Here is a 24,730-nt window from a genome sequence, read left to right as displayed (position 1 = left end):
AAGAAGGTATATACACTCTTTATATAATTGCGAAAAAATTGCTATTGATGATATTTAAGCACCGGATGATTACTCGTATCTAACAATAACATATCATGCATTGTTGCGTTTAAATTTTGTGCACTGTAGCGAAAAGTAACCAAAACGCAAAAAAAATGTTATTTATTACAATTTAAAAATGACACCTTATTCTATCTCCATATTAGATGTGCGCTTAATAATATGGTGGAATTAAAATCATGCAAAAGTAATCATGTAAAAGATAACATTCTGTAACTTCTTGGTTTTAATGTAGAGATGTTAAGGATAAAATTTAGCTATTAACAATTTAAATAAAGAGGTCGCCTTTTTGCAATAAAAGTTCCTCACTAATATTGCAAATATATTGTTTATGTATTTCAAATTATATATATATATTTTTTTTTATTGTCAGATAAATGTTTTATTTATAGTTAAAAAAAGTCGAGAGAGAAAGAGAAAGAGAAAGAAGGATAAAAGTATTTCTTTAAAATTTAAGAAGAGGAAATATAAACAAATAGGAAAAAGAAAGAGAGAGAAAAAGATTGATAGATTGATAAATAGATAGATTGAGAGAAAGAAAAAGAATAAAAGAGAAGATAAAAGGAAAGAAGAAGGAAAAGGATAAAATATTAGGTAATAGTATTGTTATTAAGTATTAATAATATTATTTGTTTTTTAATTTTATTGTAAATATTTTATTTACAGCTTAAAAAGAAACGAAGAATAGACACGCACGCAGAAAAAGAAGAGATAGAAAGAACGACAGAAAGGAAGAGAGGATAATATAAAAGATTATTTTTAAAAAGAATAGAGATAGTATAAGTGAGAGAGAGAGAGAGAGAGAGAGAGAGAGAGAGAGAGAGAGAGAGAGAGAAAGAGAGAGAGAGAGAAAGAAGAAAAATATAATATTAATTATTTATTAAATAATATAATTATTGATTGGTTGTTCAAGTCGCTAGTAGATAAATAATACGAGTTTAGAATAATTGACCAAAACTAGCTTGAAAATGATTTATTAACAATTCACGACGTTTCGACCATGTGGTTGTGGTCCTTTTCAAGTGAATATACTGAAATTTTACATATATATGGTTAGATTAAATTATTTATACAAAATCATGAACAAATCCATAAGAAGAAAAGCAGCAACTCACAAATAGACGTTGATTAAATTGTATCTCACAGTGTCACATTTATGTAAAATGGTAGAATTACGTAAAATGGTAGAAATCACAAAGTTAAAAAGCTTAAAAAGAAGCAAGCAACATGTCATGACGAACGATCGTCAATTTCTGTTAAAGTATCAGATAAGAATAGCTAAACGACCTTTATTATTTTGTCATAAATATTATTTAAACTCTCTGTGTCCTTTTGTGAGTTGATCGTGTTGTCGAATTTTTTAATGAAGAACATCTCTGCTATTTCTCTCTTTCTTAAATTTTTCTCGCTATATATATATTATATGTTTTCCAATCGAAATCATGCCCGAGATCCGATCTGTGTTTACGACGGAATGAGATGATGGATGTAATTTAATGTTATTACAATGTTCTTTGACTCGTGTGCAAAGATGTCTTTTTGTCTGGCCTATATATGAGGCCGTACAATCGCTGCATTTTATTTGGTAGATTACATTCGTATTTCGATCTTTAGGTAGGATATCTTTATCCCGTTTTATTAGAGTATTAAGTTTTTTAGGTAAACTATAGACGACATTTAAACCAACATTTTTTAATGAATATGCAATATTGTCAGTAACATCCCTAACATATGGTAACGAAATGTATGGAATTTTTTCCGGTGGTTCACAGTCCATGGTGCTATTTGTATTGTTATTGTACTTTAAAAAATTGATTCGTTTATGTATAAAACGTTTAATAATTTGTTTAGGGAAACCATTGTTTAACAGAATATTCTTGACTATTTTAATGTTATCTGTGTGGAAAAGGTCGTCAGATAAACGTAACGCGTGGTCAACGAGATTATAGATAGTGTTGCATTTGTATTTGAAAGGATGATTCGAAAAATAATTTATGTATCTACCCCACCACGTAGGTTTTTTTATACCAATTCGTTATAAGTTTATTACCGCTACGAATGACAGTAGTGTTCAAAAAATTAATTCAAGAATTACATTCGATTTCGTATGTGAATTGTAACCGTTCGTGGTAATTATTAAACGTAGTTAGTATTTCGTTTATTTTTGTGTGTGCTACTATAGCGAAGATGTCGTCGACATATCTGTAATATACAGAAACGCAAAAACGAATTTAAACAGTGTGATTCGAGATCATCCATAACTATGTCAGCTAAGATTGGGGATAACGGGGATCCCATCGGACTACCGAAGATTTGCTCGTAAAATTGTCCATCAAAGCAAAAACTGGTTGACTGAAGAATGGCTTCAATCGCGTATAAAAATTGCGCCAAATTTAAGCAATGGTTTCCCTAAACAAATTATTAAACGTTTTATACATAAACGAATCAATTTTTTAAAGTACAATAACAATACAAATAGCACCATGGACTGTGAACCACCGGAAAAAATTCCATACATTTCGTTACCATATGTTAGGGACGTTACTGACAATATTGCATATTCATTAAAAAATATTGGTTTAAATGTCGTCTATAGTTTACCTAAAAAACTTAATACTCTAATAAAACGGGGTAAAGATATCCTACCTAAAGATCGAAATACGAATGTAGTCTACCAAATAAAATGCAGCGATTGTACGGCCTCATATATAGGCCAGACAAAAAGACATCTTTGCACACGAGTCAAAGAACATTGTAATAACATTAAATTACATCCGTCATCTCATTCCGTCGTAAGTAAACACAGATCGGATCTCGGGCATGATTTCGATTGGAAAACATATAATATTTTATATAGCGAGAAAAATGTAAGAAAGAGAGAAATAGCAGAGATGTTCTTCATTAAAAAATTCGACAACACGATCAACTCACAAAAGGACACAGAGAGTTTAAATAATATTTATGACAAAATAATAAAGGTCGTTTAGCTATTCTTATCTGATACTTTAACAGAAATTGACGATCGTTCGTCATGACATGTTGCTTGCTTCTTTTTAAGCTGTTTAACTTTGTGATTTCTTCCATTTTAACGTACATAAATGTGACACTGTGAGATACAATTTAATCATCGTCTATTTGTGAGTTGCTGCTTTTCTTCTTATGGATTTGTTCATGATTTTGTATAAATAATTTAATCTAACCATATATATGTAAAATTTCAGTATATTCACTCGAAAAGGACCACAACCACATGGTCGAAACGTCGTGAATTGTTAATAAATCATTTTCAAGCTAGTTTTGGTCAATTATTCTAAACTCGTATAATATAATTATTAATTATAATAAATTATTTTATTATTAATGTTATTATAATTATTTAATTGGAGGTTAGAATATGGCGGTGCGTGAGTGACAGGTGTTTTCGCGTGCTCCTGTTCTAAGGAAGGGTGTGAGATCGGAGGAGGCGGAGATGAGAGTGGAGAGAAGGAGGAATGGATAAGAGAGTAGGGGAGGATGTGGAGGAAATGAAGGTGAGATAAGAGATGCAGGATTAAGGACAGAGGAAAGGAAAATGAATGGAGTAAAGGCAGCGAAGATGATGGCGAGGAGTGTCGGGGAGACAAAGCAAGGTAGAGGGAGAGGATGTCGAAAAAAAGGAGGCTAGATGGCGCAGGCGGTACGAATGGAGAGCGGAGAATTCGGCGGGATAGGAGAAGAGTGGCGCTTGGCAGGGTTGGGCAGGTAAAATACTCTATGTAAATTACCTAGTTTTAGGCATGTAAAATACTAGGTATTTTACGTCCTTAGTTTTTTACTGTAAAATTAGAGTTCCGATAAGTAGAATTGTGCCAATACCGCTTCCTCATTGTGATTGGCTCCGCCATTTTCCGTAAAATTTCCGGCATAGCTTGACACCTAACCTTAGAAAATAACCCATCAAGTTCATCAACGCATTGATGTGACAGTTCATTATTGGAGACATGCAAATCGTTTTTTATTGAAGGAACTGTAATTGAAGGTAAATATTGTAAAATTTAAAAAATATAAAATAAAAGTGCTTAAAAATGCTGTGTGATAGAGGAAAAAATCTATATTTGTATGTTACATTCTTATATCTTCTATACATAATAAATAACTATATATATAAAATATCTTGTATTTATATGAAAAATAGAAAATGCCGAATTGTGTAGCTTCTGGATGCTACAATTCATCTAAAAAAGGTGCAATGATGCATACTTTTCCACAAGATTTGGAACGTCGAAAAATATGGATAGACAATGCTGGTGGACATTTAGAATTCAAGAATTACAGGATTCCAAACAAAAATTCATATTTATGTGAGGTACATGTTTTCTATTTAATTCTTAATTTATAATTTAAACTCTCTTGATGATGAGATTTTTTTTAAATAAGCATACTTAATGATAAATTTAGTGACTCTAATCTCAAATAGGTTTACAGTTTTTAAAAATAAAAAATCTTAATACAGTTCTATTTTACAGTTTCATTTCACGGCTGATATGTGGGAAAAAATTCGCGTTGATGGAAGAAAAAAATTGAAATAGTCAGCTATACCAACAATTTTTGGAGAACTTGTTATTCAAAGGAATGAAAAACTTGCAGGTAAATAATATATCAATTAATATTTGTTTTTCATTAATTCGTAATATTTACAATAAATAATATTCATGGTTTATATAAATATTTTTTTCATATCAGTATATCAAATACAATAGAAATTTATAAACTGTAATATTTCATAGTTTATTATATTAAATATTGATATTTATATTTTAGCGTCATCTGATACTGAACCAGCTATAGAAATCATGGTAGCTTCTGAATTAATAGCTGAAAGCGATGAAGGATTTGTACCTGATCGAACCTATTTCACAAATAATACCTAATCCGGTTGAGGGAGAAGAAATTATTTTGTCCGAGTCCGAATCTATTAAAGAAATGAGGGAGTCTTATCCAGTTCAGACAAATAAAGATGTTATATCGGATACTGAACCTGTTTCGGAAATATCTCACTCTGTTTTCTCAGCTCCAGTAAACTTGCAAGATTCATCTAATGTCTATCATAATGAAGAATATGGGATTTGATAATGGGAACTCTCTTGAACACTACAAAGAACAATCCAAAAAATATGAACAACTTTTTATAAGAAGTGAAAGAAGAAGAATAATCAATAAGAATTATTATTAAGGCTCTTCCGTATTAAAATACAAATATATAAGTGATAGGCCTTAAGAGCCGAACGCGGATGTTGATGCGTATTCCAACGAAATTTAATTTTTCGCTGGAATTAAATTAATTGTGCACAGGGCACGAATTTTTACTACTTGGTATACTGCCAAGTCTTTTCTTGTATGGAATAATCTCATACTTGAGATTTTTATTCCATACATCCCCTCTAACTTTTCTCTCGCATCCAATTCTTTAGGGGGGTTAGAGGGGATGTATGGAATAAAAATCTCAAGTATGAGATTATTCCATACAAGAAAAGACTTGGCAGTATACCAAGTAGTAAAAATTCGTGCCCTGTGCACAATTAATTTAATTCCAGCGAAAAATTAAATTTCGTTGGAATACGCATCAACATCCGCGTTCGGCTCTTAAGGCCTATCACTTATAAAGAAGAATAATTATGAAAAAGAATCATAAGCAAGCACAAATGCTATTCAAGAGGAAACTGACGGCACTAAAAAAGAAATATGTATTAATAATCAATATCCAAAAATTCTCCAAAATTTGTTGAATAGCGATCAAATAAAGTTATTAAACCGCGAATATAAGAAAATACCAAAATGGTGCGATAAGACGTTAGTGAAGGCATTTCAATTGAAATTTGCTTGCGGTTATTCTGGGTATAAAGAATTATTAAGGCAAAATTTTCCATTACCCTCAATTCGAACATTACACAGAAAATTAGTAAATTGGAAATTTCAAAGTGGAGTATCTGATGAAATCTTTCAATTTTTAAATATTAATGTTTCACAATTCGAGAATGATATAGATAAAGATTGTTTAATAGTACTCGATGAAATCAGTATAACTGCAAGTAAAATTTATGATACTTCAACTAATACATATGTAGGCAATGTTACTTTACCAAATCATGATAGTCAAGCAATTGCTACGCATGTTTAGTATTCATGCTCGTTGGCATTTCTAAACGATGGAAACAAATCATCGCCTATTTTTATACCGGAAACAGTTCTGACGGAGCAATATATAAAACGATAATTGTCGAAATAATTGAAAAACCAAGTGCAATAGGACTGTATGTACAAGGCATTGTTTCCGATATGGGCCCATCAAATCAAGCGATGTGGCGAGAATTTGGTATAAATGTTTCTAAATATTCTTCAGTACAAAACAAGTGTGTACATCCGATTGATTCAAATCGATATCTTTTTTTCTTTCATGATGTTTGTCACGCTTTAAAAAATTTTAAAGAGGGCATGTTAAATCATGTTATTATTAAAATTCCTTCAAAATTCGTTCAAAAATATAATTTACCCACAAACGTTGCTAGTTCAAAACATTTTGATGAAATACTACATGCACAAAGTAATTTCGATTTCTCGCTTGCACCAAAGTTACGCAAAGAATATTTAGAAACTTCGAATTATTTTGCAAAAATGAAAGTAAAAAATGCATGCCATGTTTTAAGCCAAGAAGTAAGTTTTGCTCTAAAATTTTTAGCTCATGAATTTCATAAAGATGAATTGAAAACAACATCCTGGTTAGTCGAACAAATTGCTAAATGGTTTAAAATTGTAACTTCTAGAAGTCTTACATTTGCTATTAGTAAACAAAACGAAGAAAAATATATTGAAACTATTAATTTCCTATTCGAGTTTGTTGAATTAATAAGTTTATTGGAATTTGGTATTAAAGGCGACTGGAAACCTTTTCAAAAAGGTATTATTATATCAACAATGTCGATAATTCAAATATCAACTTATTTAATTAATGAACGGGCATATAAATTTGATTTCAGTGGTAGATTCACCCAAGATTGTATCGAAAACTTATTTTCGATACTTCGAATGAAACATTCAATTTTAAATGCTCTCCAATTTAAAAACAATTTAAAATTAGCAACAATATCACAATACATGAATAAGATGACGAGCAGTAGTTATGATAATGATGATCGTGAATTTTTGCCAGATTTTTTAGACGTTCAAAAATTGAAAAAAAATAACACTGAAGAAATAGTTCAAAATAATTGGCCTATTCCTAATTCATCAATACGAGATATACAATCCAGTCATGTCGATTTAAATATATTACATAATATTGCCGGATATATCATTAAAAGTATTGGAAACTCCCAGACGTTGTGTAAACAATGTTTGAAATGTGTGGATAATTTTAGAGCAAAACTAACTTATTACAATAAATTAACGGCTTAAAACGTTTTAAACAAGATACATTGTTTTGTATTAATGAAAGAACCTTTCAGTTCTTTATTGAAATGGAAAAAATATTTAGATCATATGATATTTAGATCATATGAGTTAGTTTTTAAAAGTGATATTAATATGCGAGAATTTTTTATTAACAAATTTAAGGAAATAACGTATACTTTACCCGAATGTCATAAATTAAAAAACAAAATTATAACTCGATATGCAACATTTAGATTAAAGATTCATTCTAAAAACTTTCGCATTAATAAAAAGTCGGCATTCGCGAGTAAAACAATGGCAATGCATTATTACGTTAAGTAATAATATTTAATGTAATATTATATATGTAGTGCAATTTTTGTGACAATTTTTTATTTACATGTTTCTGGTTTTAAAAGAATACTATTTACAGTTGATTAGTTTTAAAATATAATTTAATTTTTAATTTATATGTTTATATTTTTGTGAAAGAGTACTACTTACAATTAATTAGTTTTAAAATACAATTCATTATTTTTATGTTTCTGTTTTTCAAAGAGTACTACTTACAGTTAGTTTTAAAATAAAATTCATTATTTACATGTTTTTGTTTTCAAAAGAGTACTATATCTACAATACGTTTCAAAATATATTTGTAAAATATAAATAAATAAGTATATTTTGTTGAAAAATGTCCCACACTTCCCAAATTTATTTATTTATTTTGTTATGTATTTATTGAATTAATTTTTACTAAATATTGATTTTTATTACAGATCATGCATTCACGTATGAAAGTCCGAGTTTAAGGTTTCCTTTCAAACGTTGAATTGGATAATGGATTATATGTAAATATTTATATATAATATTCATAATGTGGGGATATACATGTAATACAAAAATGTATTGTACCTTTTTTTTTGTTTTTTTGTTTTTTTTTTTGGTTCGCTGGGGAAACCTTTTATAGGTACCCATGCCTCCGGGATGAGAACATGGGTTATGTGGGACTCATTCTGCTTATCCCAGGGGGAACCAAAGTTTTCCCCATGATAAGCCACAGAATGTTACCGCACTAAAACCCCAGCGGGTGTCCTTCTCGGGCATTGGTTGGGGGGCGCCCGGGGTGCTGGTATCCCATGCCGTCTGGACGCCCCCCCCGCCTAGCCTTCTCCGGGGAGATGCCTTAACCTTGCGGCCAAGACACCTCCCCGTCCGCCATCGTGCGAATGCCACCCGGTTGTGACGCGGAGCGGACACCGGCTCCACGTCACGCCTTCCCATTGGTGTTGGAGGGGGCGTGGTCGGGGCTCGAGTATTCCCGCTCGAGCCCCGGCCCCCCCGCCCTCCGGCCGCGGCCCCTTCCGCTCCCCACTGGGGGCAGCGGATCCGACCGCCAACCGGAGGGCCCTCCTCAGGATTCAGGCGGCTCCCTAGGGCTTACGCCGTGGGAATCCGTCCTTGTTTCTCCCTCGAGGTCTCCGGGGGCAGAGCGCCGGACTTAAGTGTCCAGCACTCCCTCCCGGTGACCTCATCCCACCCCAGTATCGTCTAGGGCGGGACGGGGCCCGGCCCTCCCCTGGCCCCCACCACTCTTCGCCTGGGCAGCCAGGAGGGGTCGTCCCTCTCCTCCCGGGACTCAAGAGAGAGAACAAGTCTCCCCCTTCTCCCGCTCTTTTCCCTCTCCCTTTCCGTCTCCTCCTTCTGCGACATGACTTTTTCGTTGAAGGAGGAGACCGCCCTCCATTTCTGCTCGTCTCCCAACATTTTACCCACCAGTGTCCGGCCGCTAAACATTTTTCATTTTCTTATGTTTCTCATACAAATAATTCTAAGTCCCTTAAGCGCTTTTTGAAAAGCGCGCCAGCGACGGCCATGATGTCTAACTCCGCCTAGTGCCTAAACGTGGCGCTGCGTAGCGCCTAGGAACTTTCCCACCACGGTGAGCGTTTCCACTACGGCAAGCGTCCCCCACCATGGGCCGCCGCAACTCCGAGCCGCCGAAACGAAGGACCTCAGATCAGTCCCAAACTTAGTCAGTTCTAATCGCGACTCTAACCAGAGCAGTTCTACTCCGAACGCTCTCTAACTCTAAATCCTAGTTCAAATTCTAACTCTAATTCTAAATCTAATAATAAGCTCTAACTCTAAGATTTGATTTTTTGTAGTAAGTGCGTCTAGTGTTAACTTTAAATAAATTGTGTGTTTTATATTAGCAATTCTAATATTTATTTGAAAATACAACCTCATCTTTAACCTCACGCGTTTCTAGTTCTACATCTTATATTCATTCTCAAAATCTCTAAATTCAGTTGTTTCTCCAGCGTGCACGTGTCGTATAATTACTTATTAAATAAATTATTATCGATTGAATTCTAGGCTGCGATTTAGAGAGGACGAACCGCTCATCCTTGCTAAACAATTCATTTCTTCTATTAAATTCTGGAACCTGTAATGACTGTTTCGAGAGGACAACCCGCTCACAGTCATATACCGAAACAATAACCGACAGTGAGGACCGCCGCACGTCGACTTATTGTAAAAGTAACACAGTCTCCAGAATGTTCTATATGATTTATAATGCCTAAGACACGCCGTGCAGGAAGGAAGAATCAGCTTCGTCGAATAGTCGCGCGTTATTACCACCCGGCAAAACCAAACGAATATTCAGCTATTATTGGCACAGATTATTACAACGATCCTGAATACGAGGCATTATTCACCAAACACGTGCTATTAAGAGAGTGGCCCGCGAAATTATCGCAAATCGACATCAAAAAACCTGAGCCCCCGCCAGTCGACATCCCAGAAAACGACCCCCGCAAATCCGGTTACCTCCAACGCAGAGCTGAAGCTTTGCACGAGCAATACGAGAAGCCACTCCAAAACATCGTGGAACTGCCACCCACCAACTACAAGCTCGACTAAAAGGTAAGTAAAAGAAATATCTCTCGTCAACTTATGATCCTTCGGTTTCACTTAAAAGTAACAATAACGTTCTATTTTAACTGTAAATGAACAACTTTTTCAACGGGCAAACCAAACTAAAATAGTACGTAGCTACAGACTCATAAAAGTGAAACTCGGGTCATGATAAAAAAAAAGGGGTCAGTCATAAAAGTGAAACTCGGGTCCGATAGAAAAAAGGGTCAGTCATAAAAAAAAAAGACAAAGGAGCGATTTCTCTTTCCAAATTCTTTGGCCGGTTTCGCTTTTCGTGCTAGAGTAAGAAAACGGATATTTTCCAATATTAACACGCTTTAATTGTTTAAACAATATATTACTCATGTGTCCGCGTAGTTTTTCCAACCATATTATTCCACCCTTTGAGGAGGAATACGAGACAATCGAGACTGTCGAGACGATTTATTGTCAACGTGCCACAGGGTACATTCATCTAGGTACGGACGCCGCGTTGTGCATACGTTGTTACTTCAAATTAAGCACAAGCGAAAAGTCCAATTGGGTAATTTCAGTAAAGCACCTCCTCATAATCGGTGAGTTGCCCACCGGGATAACGTGTTCCGTGTGTAATTTGAACAGATTGACACAAACTCGCGACCCACACCACCATTGTCTTGTGTGTCAAATCGCATATCTAAAGTATCTCGACGGAGAAGAAACTCCCTACACGAACAGTGACGGCAATACAGTAGTGACCGTTTTCCACGCGATTAATTACTCGTTCGACAGGTACCCAGAATATCTCTAACTAAACAACGCAAATTCGTGTTTCCTATTCACTCTTGTATCTATGCGTTCTGGACGCGTGACCATATATTCGGATAGCCTCCGTCGCGGGCAATCCCCGGAAGTAAATCTCCGAAAAGCGACGTTGTCTTGCGCAATAGTCCGAGTACGTTGTTCGTGAAAATATATTCCGCGAATTATACCCCGCGACTCCGCGCGGACGTAACACCAGGGTGGGCAGGGACAAGTCCCCCGCTCACCGCCGCCGCCAGTTCCGCCCTCTCCCCCGCCCATCCCCGTATCGCAATCATAGTCGCAGAACCAGCACACCCTAGACTTCTCCTTGCCGATTCGGCACAGGTACTCACCGAAGCAACCATGTCCGGTGAGCACCTGCGCCATTCTGTACTACACACCTCCTTGAGATCTGTCCAGCCAGTGGACGAGATGAGGTCTTATGGCCTCGATGGTCCTCTGGCCGGGCAAGCTGGAATCCTCCAGCATGCCCCGCCATCTTTCTATGAGGACACGTCGGGCCTGCCCCCTCACTTTACGCCTGATACTGTCTGTGACGAGAACTCCCGCCCGCTGCAGCTCCTTTACCCTGGTATATACCTCAGAGTACATGCGGGCTAGGAGTTCCGCCGGGGGCACTCCTGAGAGCACCCCCACCGCCGTCCAGCTCACTGTCCGGTACCCCCTGCATATGCGGTTAGCCACCCGACGCTGTAGCTGTCTCAAGACATCGCGCAGACGCCGAGTGGCCACTACCTTTTCCGCCCATATGGGGGCACCGTACATAAGCATGGCGTGCACAGTACCAGCGTACAGTCGGCGAACTTTTTCCGCGGGTCCCCCAAGGTTAGGTTAGGTAAGAGGCGGCTCAGTGCCATGGCCACCCTCTCCACCCTGGGGGAGATTTGCCGGAAATGCTCGCCGAACGTCCACCGACTGTCCAGATGGAGGCCCAGATACTTCAGATGGGCCCCCACCTCGACCGGGGTGTCGACAACTCGTATTTGGGCTCTTGGTGGCGCCCCATGTCTTCTGTTGTGGAAAAAGTTGCCTCCGTTTTATGGCGCCACCTTAAGCCCTACCGCCCGAATGGTGTTTACCACCCTCCCAGTAGCCAAGTTGGCCTTGACTATAGCTTCCCCCCAGTTTCTCCCTCCGGCCAGGATCAAAGTGTCGTCTGCATAGCAGACGACATGACAGCCGGAAGGGAGGGCAGTCCGCAGGACCACGTCGTACGTGATGTTCCACAGGAGCGGTCCTAACACGGATCCCTGCGGAACTCCACACGACATTCTACGTTCCGTCCTTCCTGTCCCGGAAGTAGTCCCGAACCATCGCTATTAGGTAGGGGGCACCTGGTGGTATTCCAGCGCCGCCCCTACCCGACGCCAGAACAGGGTGTTGAAAGCATTAGATATATCTAAATACTGCCAGCAACACCCCGCCTTCCTCCATGACGGATTCCGCGATTGAGCGCACTCTCTTGACTGCGTCAATTGTAGATCGCCCGACCCGGAACCCGTACTGATCTTCATCGAGGTTCGGGCCCTCCCGGGCCAAATGCCGGACGATGCGGTCGCAAATAATCCTCTCTAGGATTTTGCCCGCCTCGTCCAGAAGGCATATCGGCCGGTATGCGGAGGGTTTGTCCCGCAGTTTGCTCTCTTTAGGAAGGAGGATTATATTTGCCTCCTTCCATACCGGGGGGAATTTCCCCTGAGGCATGAGGTATACAGGTCCCTCATCTCATCCTGGAGATCCTTGTGAGCAAGGTGCCATGTCCGTCCCGGGACGCCGTCAAGTCCCGACGCTCTCGCGCTCTTGATTTTCCTGACGGTATCCCTCAGCTCTCCTCTCGAGACATGCATCAGCTCCTCGTCCCATTCCACTTCTCTTTCAGGAATCGGGTCATCGTACCCATCCTCCATTTCCCGAAACAGAGTATCGATGACCTTCAAAATGTATTGTACCTGCTCTTAGTGCACACTGTAAAAAATTTAATATATTACATAAAAATATGTTAATTACATAAATAATAAGTATAAAATTTATATATTTTCATTATTTATCGTGTAAATTTACACTTATCATTTATGTACTTTTACATATTTTTATGTAATACATTACTTTTTTTACAGTGTATAATAAAAATGAGTATGTGTATATATGTATGTGTTGCCACTAAGTAGTTGCAATGCAAGACAAACATAATCAAGTAAGTTATTAAAATACAAGATAAAAGTAAGTTTCATGAACAAATATGTAAATATCAAATTAGTAATATTACCAAAATAATAGTAATAGTACCATAGTAAGTAAATTAGTAATAGTACCATAAAATATTACAATTGTATATAATACATTAAAATTTTAAAATTATGAAAATTATATATAATATACAAATATGAATAAATTTGCATAAAATATAATTACACGTAATATAGTTTAGGAAAAATATTTTTTGTATTAAAACATTTATATTTTTATTTTTAAATTTATATTATAGAAAATATTCTCCTTCTCTTGTTATTAAAAATATAATTGTGCTTTAACAAATAATTAATATTTATTTTTGCTCTTAACTTTAATGAATGTCACAAATGTATTTTTATTGTGGCTTTAATATATTTTTATTGTCATCTTAAAAGAATAAATTTATAAATTCATCAATTTTTTATTCATTCTATCTATCTCTAATTTTTTTGTATTCTTTAATATTAATATACATATAAATGTGTGTGTGTGTGTGTGTGTGTGTGGGTGTGTGTGTGTGTGTGTGTGTGTGTGTGTGTGTGTGTGTGTGTGTACACATGTATATTAATATATATATATATATATATATATATACACGAGGGTGGTTTGAAAAGTCCGTGCAAAGTCAGAGAGATGGCACCACTGGTGCGTATCGGGATTATTTTTAGTTAGTAGCATATCTTGGAAGAACACACACCAAGTTTCAGCCAGATCTATTTCTCTGTGTTTGGCGTTCGTTTGAATCGAGAAAGTCGAGTAATTTCCAAAAAATGGATGAAAGAGAATTTCGTGTTGATAAAACATTACTTTATGAAAGGCAAATCGCCTCAGAAGACTAAGGAGAAGCTTGATAAACATTATGGTGAATCTGCACCTTCCATTAGAACAGTTTATAAGTGGTTTCAAAATTTTCGGAGTGGCCATATGAGCACAAGTGACGCTGAACGTTCTGGACGCCCTATTGCGGTCACTACTCCAGAAATCATTGATAAAATCTATGATATGATGATGGATGATAGAAGAGTGAAGGTGCGCGAGATTGCTAGTGCTGTGGGCATCTCGAGTGAACGGGTACATAATATTTTGCATCAACATTTGGGCATGAAAAAGCTATCCGCAAGATGGGTGCCGCGATTGCTCACAGTTGACAACAAACGAAATCGTGTGAGGTGTTCCAAGGACGGTTTGCAGCTGTTTCAGCGGAATCCACAGGACTTTAAGCGTCGTTTCGTCACTGTGGACGAAACATGGATACACCACTACACGCCTGAGACCAAGGAATAGTCCAAACAATGGGTTGCCAGCGGGGAGTCTGCACCAAAGAAGGCGAAGACCGTTCTTTCGGCCGGGAAAATTATGGCGACTGTCTTTTGGGATTCGCAAGGAATAATCCTCATCGACTATTTGGAAAAGGGCAAAACTATTACAGGTGCATATTATTCATCGTTATTGGACCGTTTGAAAACCGAGCTGCAAGAAAAACGTCCACGATTGGCCCACAAAAAAGTCCTTTTCCATCACGACAACGCACCAGCTCACTCATCTGTAGTTGTAGCCGCAAAATTGATGGAATTAAGGTTCCAACTCGTTCCGCATCCCCCCTATTCTCCAGATTTGGCTCCCTCGGACTACTACTTGTTCCCCAATATAAAGAAATGGCTGGGGGGAAAGAGATTTTATTCAAACGAGGAGGTGATTGCGGAAACGAATGCCTATTTTGCAGAGTTGGACCAATCTTATTATTTGGAAGGGATCAACAATCTGGAGCAGCGTTGGACGAAGTGCATAAGCCTAAAAGGAGACTACGTTGAAAAATAAAAAAAGTTTATCCCGAAAAATTAAGTAGTTTTCATTTTTGCACGGACTTTTCAAACCACCCTCGTATATATATATATATATATATATATATATATATCACAATCGTTATAAAGAGATAAAATTTCTCCGATTCTCCATTTACTTTCAGCTTGCTTTCAGCGGCAATGACTTTTCTACTCGCTCAGCGAGTTTAATTTTCTGTTAACAATTGACAGCTATAAAAGCCAACTTTCAATGTTAGGTGTATAAAAAAATATTATATCAGCTATTTTCGTAGCTATAATACATAATTAAAAATATTACTAATTCAATTTGTAAATTTTAGACTTTCGGAAGCACGTGTGGAAAGAAATAAACGCTATGCACTTGAAATTAAACGATATAATGGAAAGTGTGGCCCTTTTATTAAAAAATAAAAAAATTCAAGATGAACCGACGATAACCGTCAATGACATTCCACATGTCGTCCATCTGTTTCCAGTAAATGAACAAACATTAGCTGAATTAGAACAGTGGCTTAATGCTGATGCTCAAAATAAAAAAAATTTGGTATGTATAATTAAATTATTAAATAATTCAAAAATCAAACGTGTACATAGTGATAATTGATAATTAATACTTTTGTAACGATATTCAAATTATTTTAGATTATGGAATTAAGTCGCGTCGGGGGCTTAAATGTTAAAGATGTCACGAAAAGAATAATGTATAGAGTCTTCACAAATGAAGTTGGAATGCTGTATTCCTGGAAAGGAGCTAAAAAAAAGAAATGCTTCAAAAATCTAGCGATAGCTTCAGTCATTTTGGGTATTTTTTGCTTTTTTTTGCATACGCATCCTATCTCAGAAAAAAGTTTTTGTTTTAAAATGTGATTGAATATATCCTAAAGGATATGACTCATGATAATTATATATTTTTTAATTTGTGTTATGTTTGTGTTATATTTTGATTTTGTACTATTTTATTATATTAGGTGCTGTTCGATATTGCAAAAGCACAGCTGATTCAACTGAAGCAGAAGTTATCAGCTTCATTAAAGCCTGGCTGGTTAGGTGCAAAGATCGTATCCGCAATGTTACTAAAGACGCGAACAATGACGCAATCGAAGAGAATGACGAAGAAACGATGAACGAAACCAATGCATAAATTTAAACAAAGTATTTATTGTTATTTTTAAATCTACGTTTGTTGCGATAGTTAAATTTTTATTTTAATTTTTATTTAATTTTTATTTAATTTTTATTATGTATACTATCGCTTATAATTCCATCATATTTCTTATAATGCAACTTTTATCTCTCAATTTCGAGATTCAATGGTTCGATAAATTATAAAATAGTATATCGCATTATATATGCTTGTTTATGACTGAAAAACGCTACAAATATTTCAGGATTCTTTTCTTTTTATATAATAACTTGAAACTTTTGAGTAGAGATGACATACTTATGAGCGGTGTGTACAAGTCTAAACGTCGAAAGTTAAAACATATTAAGTACATTTTTACTTTAATAAATAAAGCCTAATTAGTATTTATATTTATCAATATATATATATATATATGTGATAAAAAGATATTGTTTATACAGGGTCATTTAAAGATTGCCCACTGACTAAGTACATAGTGTTATTCCTTAATCAAAAAATAAGTCGAAAAATCCTGAATAATTTCTTTTTCACTTAATAAAAGAGTAATTATTAAAGTACAGCCAAACAGCGCCAAACTTTAGCCTGGCGCACGTCAATGAGTGAGTCTGCAATGCGCGTGAGCACACATTACCAGGTACGCGGCTCACTGACATGCGCCAGGCTAAAGCTTGGCGCTGTTTAGTCGTACTTTACGCAATAATTATTCTTTTATTAAGTATTATAGAAAAAAATTATTCAGAACCTTTCGACTTATATTTTGGTAAGGAATAATGGTATGTACTTTGTGAGCGGTCTTTAAATAATAACGTGTATATTTTTTAAAGGTATACAAAATATATACCTGAAATCTCTGTCAAAAGTGCAATTTTATTTTTAAAAAATGAGAGATTTAATTTTAATATTATAAATAAATCGAAAAAGTTTTTTTTTTAGTTATTTATTTTATTACATATACATCTTTGCAAATTAATTTCTTTATTGTATGAAACTTTTTCTATGTCTATAAATAATGAGATAATTCAATAGTTTCATTTAAATTCATCACTCTGTATATTTTAGTTTTTTCAAATATAATTTGAATTTATATTGTCAGAGTTATATATATTCACTGTGAAATTTAAAAGTTTTATTAAGTATTCAAATAATTTACAAAATAAAATAAATATTTTACAAAATTAACGTATCTTTATTAGAACACTACTTTTATTCACCTCATTGATGAAAATCTATGTGCAGCACATTAAAGGAATATACATGCATATATGTATATACCATACGTACTTTGCATGTTCATATTAGGTACATGCATTGTACATTGTTATATACATGTATGTATTGGGTTGTTCGGAAAGTCATTTCGTTATTTTCACATACAATTTGTATGTGAAAAAAACGAAATGACTTTCCGAACAACCTAATAGTACGTACGTGTATTGCACGTTATCAGTACGTATATACGTGTACATATCACATAGGTTCAAGGAATGTTCTTGGTATATACATGCATGAACATTCTATGTACATAAATTACACATTCTCGGAATATACGTGCATGTACATGCTGCGAATGTGCACTGCACATTCTTGGAATATATCGCACGTACATGCCACGAATGTGTACTATACATCCTCGAAATATACTCCACGTACATACCATAAATATGTATTGCACATTCTTGGAATATACCCTATGTATATACCACAAATGTACATTGCATATCTTTAGAATATACCTATGTATGTATTATGGACATTCTGTGTATATACATGTAGTAATTATTTCACATACAAAGTATATGCACTATATATACTTTTCACATTCTTTGTATATACATAGATTATGAAATATCCACATATGTATATATGTAAAACATACATAGGATATTGAATTTACTGGGTAGTAGGGTGTCGTCTGCGTAGCAGACGACGTTGCCGCCGGGGAGGAGGGCAGTCCGCAGGATGCTATCGTATGCGATGTCCCATAGTAGGGGTCCCAAAACTGACCCCTGCGGGACCCCGCAATACATATCTCTCCTTCGTGTGGTACCGTGTCTGTCACGGTACTCCAGGCCCCTACTTCGAAAGTAAGACCTTATAACCTCCACGAGATATTGGGGGACGCCATGGTGTATAAGGGCATCCCTCACTTTCCCCCAGGGCAGGGTGTTAAACGCGTTGACGATATCCAAGGATATCGCCACCACCACTCCGCCCTCACTTGTGACGGATTCCAAGAGGGATCTGACACGGAGGATCGCATCCGTGGTCGATCTTCCCTCGCGGAATCCATATTGTTCCTCGTGGAGGTCCGGTCTCACTCTCTTTAGATGCCAGACGAGTCATTTGCCATTATTCTTTCGAATAACTTGCCGATCTCGTCCAGCAGGCATATGGGCCTATACGAGGAGGGAGTCCCCGCTGGCCTACCCCCTTTTGGGATGAGGACCACATCCTTGGCCCTTTCCCAGACTGGGTGGAAATACCCTTGCTTGAGGCACTCGGTAAGTAGCCGTCGAACGTTCTCGGACAGGTGGGCCAAGGCGATGACCCAGACCCGACCGGGGATACCGTCAGGGTCGGGGGCTCTATTCCCTCGTGCCCTTAATCTTTTGACTACTCCGGTTATTTCATCCCTGGACACCTCATATTCCTCTTCCCAGCTTACGGGTTCCCTAAAGAGTTCGGGAACCCTGTCTGCTACCGGGAAAAGAGTAGATAGAGTTTCCTCTAGGACTTGAGGGTCCAGGGATTCCGTCACGGGGGGCGCCCAGTGTTTAAGTTTGCTCATGATGATCTTGTATGGACGCCCCCATGGGTCTGAGTCTAGGGTGAGCAATTGCTCATCCCATGCTCTTGCCTTGGTCCGTCTGATGGCGGTGCTTAGAGCATTTCGCGCGTTGCGGTATTGCTCCAGCGCCGCCTCCGTGTCTTCGGCGAGACCACGCTTTCTCGCTCTAGTAAAGAGGCGTCTGGCTTGAACCGAGGCGCGTCTAAGATCCGCGATCTCCTCGATCCACCAGTACGCCGCCCTGCGTGGTCTGGACTTGGCTCGGGGCGTGGCGAAGTCACACGCCCTCTCCATAGTTTCCTCGAGCCATTCCACCTGGCTATTGATGACCTGAGATGCTTGTGCATCTGGCCAGGTCGCCGAGAACACGGCTGCTTCCAGCCTGTCCTTGTCCAACTTTTTAAGGGCCCACCGCTTTGGCGGTTCGCAATTCCCCCGTTAGGCGCGGTTAGGCACCCTATGGCGGGTGGTGTCCACCCCCATTCGGATATATAAATGGTCCGAAAGGGTTTCTTGATCCATCACCCGCCAGTTACTGACTCTGTCAGCCGCAGAGGGCGAAGCCCACGTCAGATCGACGATGGACTCCCCCTGCGGCCTGACTAGGGTGCTGCTTGTGCCTGTATTTAAGATGCGCAGGCCGAGTACCGCTGCCCAATCTTCCATGACTCTGCCCTTGTGATTGGTGCGTCGGGGATCCCAACGTTGCGAATAGGCGTTGAAGTCCCCGGCGACCACGATTGGTTCTGGGAGCCTTCTCTGGACGAGCATGGCTATCTCGTCCAATATGTCCCCGAACCGGACAGAGTCCACACTGGGGGGATATAACATCCCACCAGCCAAAGCGGGCCCCACTCGACGGCTACATGGCATCTTCCTCCCCCCACTTTGTTGCAGGGGGGAGCCAACCTCGCGCCTCCAGGTGATTGCGACCGAGCCCCTATCGTCCGCCGCCCAACAAGGGTGGTTTGGCGGAACTCTATAGGGCTCAGCCGCGATCCCGATCCCACACTTATTTTCCGCCAGGGCGTGGACAAATAGGTCCTGCGCCCTAGCACAATGGTTGAGATTGGTCTGGAGGAGGCCGATCTTCATAGTTAAAACTATATATTTAGGCCTCCTCCATGACCACTTTCTTTAGTTCCTCCGGTTTCTTGGCCGGAGGATTTTCGGTATTGGTCTCCTCCTTCTTGTTATTTTTAGAGGCTTCCTTACCCCGAGATTTTCTCCGGGGTTTGGGTGCCTCCATTTGTTTTTCAAGGGGGGGTGTTCTGGAGGCCGTAACCTCCTTCTTTCCCTCCCCTAACTTCTCCTGTTGGGTCTTTTGGGCCCCTTTGCCTCCTTTTTGTTTTAGGATGGCAGTTTGCGCTGCCGATCCTATGATTGGCTGGAAGGCCAGCCTCTACGCACGCCATGCAACGTGGCTTTGCGGTGCACACGTTGGCCTTGTGGCAGAGCGCACCGCAATTGTAACAACATCTACCACGGTCCACGTGGTTAGGTTATGACCGGACAGGCGGGCGTCTTATTAAGGATGCGGCGCTTACCGGTGTGCAGGGAGCGATGCTTTCGCCTTGTGCTCTGGTCGCCAGGTATTTTTACCAGTGGAAATACCAAGGTAGGGTGATCCTATGCGGATTCGCAATACTTCCTTCTCCGTGCCGGGATTGTGCCTGGATATCTCCCGCTTCACCACTCTCCTTCTCTGTTTCAGATTTCCAGCTGCCGTGTCGTCAACGCCGGATGCCAGGATCAACGTGGGAATCGTCAGGATCGTTGCGGGTAGTTATCCAATAAGGTAAGTACACAATCGGGTAAGTATCACAAATTTCCTTATATTTCTTTAACATCAACACTTTTCTCTTTTACAGGTACAGACTGAGCTGCCGACACTCACTCGCGCCGTTTCAACCTTCGCGGGTCTACGTTCCGACGTGTCTCGCACGTTCACAGGGTCTCGCGTTCGCGTCCGTGATTTTATTACGCGCCGTCGAAAGTATTATCGCGTTAAGATACTCAATGCCGCGTTTCGCGTTAACTTGTCGAATAACGCAATTAGGTCTCGTCGTGAGAACCTCGGTTTCGAGACTTATTGAACGAGTCGTGTTTTGATTAGGTTTTCCCGAGGATTGCTCGAATGTTCACTCAGCGAAGGAACCTCAAGATCTCGTCCACGAATTCTCTCGGCGTCCGCTTTTATACCCTGGATCCCCACTCCGCGGTCGCTAGCCAATCGCGCGTCGCGGTCGCTACCGGCACTCTCCATGGTCCGCGCTCGAGACTCCGGCGTCGTGATGTGTTCGGTTCGCTCTAACTATTCTAATATTAATTTATAACTATATAATACATTTATTTACATATTTACATTTTATTGTTATATCCGGAATCGCTATTTCGCTCGTTCTTGCGACTCGAAACCTTATTCCGCGCGCTCGTCAATCTAATGGTATTTATTTTCTCGTTTTCTCCGCGATGCTGGTTTTTCTACGCTCCGCGTTAGCTTGCTTCGTTGATATGCTCTTTTCCGCGATGCTTGGTGCGTTATTTCTAGCGCACCTGTCAATCGGCGTCATTTCGCGAAATGCGTTCTCGCGGTTCATTAGTTGGCTTATTTGTCGCGTGTTTCAATTACTGATTCCGTCGCTTCTGCACTTCGTTTGTCTTTCATGCATTACTTAGCGTAAATATCGAAATCGGAGATAACTCGTCACGCGTCAAAATAAAATCAATATATATTTTTTATAATCAAATTAAAACTATTACAAGCCTATCGGATTGCGCTTCATTCATGCGTGTCTCTCGCGTTTTCGCGTGAGTAACGTCCGACTAATAATAATCCAAATAAAATAGAATCAATTATCTCAAAATAAACTAAGGTAATTATTTACAGGTAAGTACATTAAAGTCAGTAACCATACGCAACTCAAAATGAAAAAGTATAACTAACTCAATGCTATAATCTCTGACTTAATGCTAATTAATATATTTTTATGTGTTGATTATATTTTTTACTTTTTACTTTTTATTTAGGAATAAATCAAGGTGCGTACCTTGAAGTCAATAACGGTAGGTAACTTAAAATCCTAATATCTAACTTAATGCTAATTTAATATTTTTTATTTTACATTTCAGGCCTTGGACGTGCTCGGTTGATGTCTCGTCGAATCCGGAGTCAGCTCTCTCGATCCGGCAACCACATCTGCTCGTACCGATTCGGACGATGCTGTGGACGGTTGCAAGGTTAGGTTGTGACCGGACTCGTAACACACACTGGAAGCATGCAAGACTCACCGATCAGGCAGGTTGCTGCGCTTTCGCCTTTGTCGTGGTCGCCAGGTATTTTAGCCTAGTTAAATACCAAGGTAAGTGGTTGTTGTACGTCTCCAGTAACGTATCGCGTGCCTCCTCTGCTTTACTAATCCTTTTTTGTTTCAGGTCGCCGTTAGACAAGGTCAGCTAGGGTTCATCGTTCGCCGCCTCTGGATCATCCGCCGGGTCGTCAGAAAACAGGATCACGAATCACTCGCAGGGATTGATGGATTTTACATAGGTAAGTGATTAACACTATGTTCCAAATGACACTGAATTATATTTATTGATATAGTATACACTATTCAATATTTGTTACGTCGTGTGCACAGAAACTCGCGTCACGAGTATTGGTCGCGTTCGCGTTGGTTCGCAGAACTTGCCTTACCGTGTTTTTATTACGCGCGTGCGTTTCGACGGAGCTCTCGCGTGGTTTCGCGTGATTGACCTCGTGGGAGGTTATTCGGACGTGCGATCGTTCAGGATTACAGTCATTCACTTATTCGCGTCGCGTCGCGATACTTGCTCGGACGAGTTTGTTATACGCAGTGAGTTGACGTGTATATATATATCCGTTATTCGACTTGCGCAGGTTTTACGTCGTCGAGATCTGCAGCCGAAAGAGCTCTCGAGCTCTCCGAGCGTCGGTACTTATACTATGTCTCCCCACCATGTGTCCGTCAGCCAATCCGCGCGCGTAGCTGCAGCGCACCAATAGCGCGTCGGGCCTCTCGTTATGGTCCGCGCTCCAGACCCTGGCCCTCGCTTATTCATTTCGCTCGCTCGCTTCAGATAAACTATCAATTCACATATGTTATATTATGTTTTTCTTTTCTAGCGGATATTATGCTTTCTCTCGCGATTTAGGCTTCTAACCTTACGATGACTTTCGCGATTTGAATTTCCCATGTGTGAATTGACTGAATTTATCTTTCTCGGATATGTACAGGTGTCAAAATCTTTCTTTCCTTTTCATGTAATATAAATATTTCGATCGGGTCGAATCTTTTTACATAAAATAAAATAAAATAACTCGCCAACTATCGGCACGTAGAATCTGATATAATTCGCAAAATAAAAGTGAATCAGCTGTCCGATGCAACTGCGCTCTCCGCGTGAACTGGTTCTGCGCTGAAATAAAAATTATCGGTTCGCTGTCTGTCGGCTTGGAAGCGGGAATAAAAACATAAAAGAAAAGTATTCCAATTAACCCTAGTCGTTTATTTTATATTTCGCCACTCGCGTTGGCTAGTTTTCGGCTACGATTATTATTTCTTCCAAACATCGTTTAATTAATATTATACTTTTTATATCTTACGCGTTGTTCTTTTTATATACAAGCTTATTTACTAACTTAATGCTACTATGTACAATCTGGTCAGGCTAGTCGTTAGCCGTCGTCTCACTCCTGTGCTTCGGGTGATGGTCCTTGCGTCGGAATCGGCTTGGTCATTAGCCGTCGTCTCACTCCTGTGCATCGGGTGATGTTCTTTGTGTCGGAATCGGCTCAGTCGTGCTGCGAGCATCTGTCGGTCGCAAGGTTAGGTTAGGTGCTGGTGCACAACTCCTGGACGTGGCCCCTCGTAAGCACTTGTGGCATTGTAGGGGCCTCGCCTTAAGCAGTTCTACGCTGGCCGTTATCTAGCCAATTTTTATCTTGCCCGTGGCGGCTGCTTTCTTCGCTGCCGCCATTGGACATTGGGCCCACATTGTGCCCATTGCCCGCGGGAAAAAGCGGACTTTGCCCGTTTTTATTTGCGACAAGTCGCAACCTCCAATTTTGGCGAGTTCCACCGCCACCTCCTGTGGAGTGTCGGACTCGTCCAGCCCTCTGAGCCTTAAGTCACCCTTCTTAATAGGGCGGGCCACTCGGATCCTCTTTTTACCGTCTAGTGCCTCGACCAGTTTGGCCGCGAAGAGGTCCTCCCCTTACCGGGAATTTCGTAGACCAGGGCTCCGGTTATCGCACGTCTAACCTTCACCCTGTCTATATCTATTTTAGCCAGATCTATTTTATGGCGAGCCAGTTGTATTATCTCACCATATTTCCCTTCGGGACAAGTGAGGGTAACAGCTGCCGACTTTGGGGTTTTCCTCGGCTTCCCTTCGCCGACGTTAGGGTCAGCCTTGCCCCTGTTATCCCTATTCTGAGTGAGAGGGGGGAGGCTTTGTTGGCACCGTCGGTCTTTTTGAGGGAAGTGGGGACAGGCTGGGATGTTGTTTGTCTCTCCCTCCTCGCCTCTT

At 39.3% G+C, this 24,730-nt stretch overlaps 1 protein-coding gene and 1 pseudogene across 1 annotated transcript; both read left to right on the top strand.

Moving 5' to 3' along the window:
• Positions 1-5,149: 5,149 nt before the first annotated feature.
• LOC145935599 (uncharacterized) lies at positions 5,150-10,392 on the top strand (annotated as a pseudogene).
• Positions 10,393-14,232: 3,840 nt separating this feature from the next.
• LOC145935598 (protein GVQW3-like) lies at positions 14,233-14,706 on the top strand. The gene has a single exon (XM_083037090.1). The coding sequence runs from the start codon at positions 14,233-14,235 to the stop codon at positions 14,704-14,706; it is 474 nt and encodes a 157-aa protein (XP_082893216.1).
• The last annotated feature ends 10,024 nt before the right edge of the window (positions 14,707-24,730 follow it).

Source organism: Prenolepis imparis, unplaced genomic scaffold, assembly GCF_030444845.1.
Source record: "Prenolepis imparis isolate NDT839.2.m4 unplaced genomic scaffold, iyPreImpa1.0 SCAF_4, whole genome shotgun sequence".
Lineage (NCBI taxonomy): Eukaryota > Metazoa > Arthropoda > Insecta > Hymenoptera > Formicidae > Prenolepis > Prenolepis imparis.
This window is presented reverse-complemented; position numbering and strand designations above follow the sequence as displayed.

Coding starts and splice junctions, on each gene's coding strand:
- LOC145935598 (XM_083037090.1), top strand. CDS start 14,233: ATGAAAGGCAAATCGCCTCAGAAGACTAAGGAGAAGCTTGATAAACAT.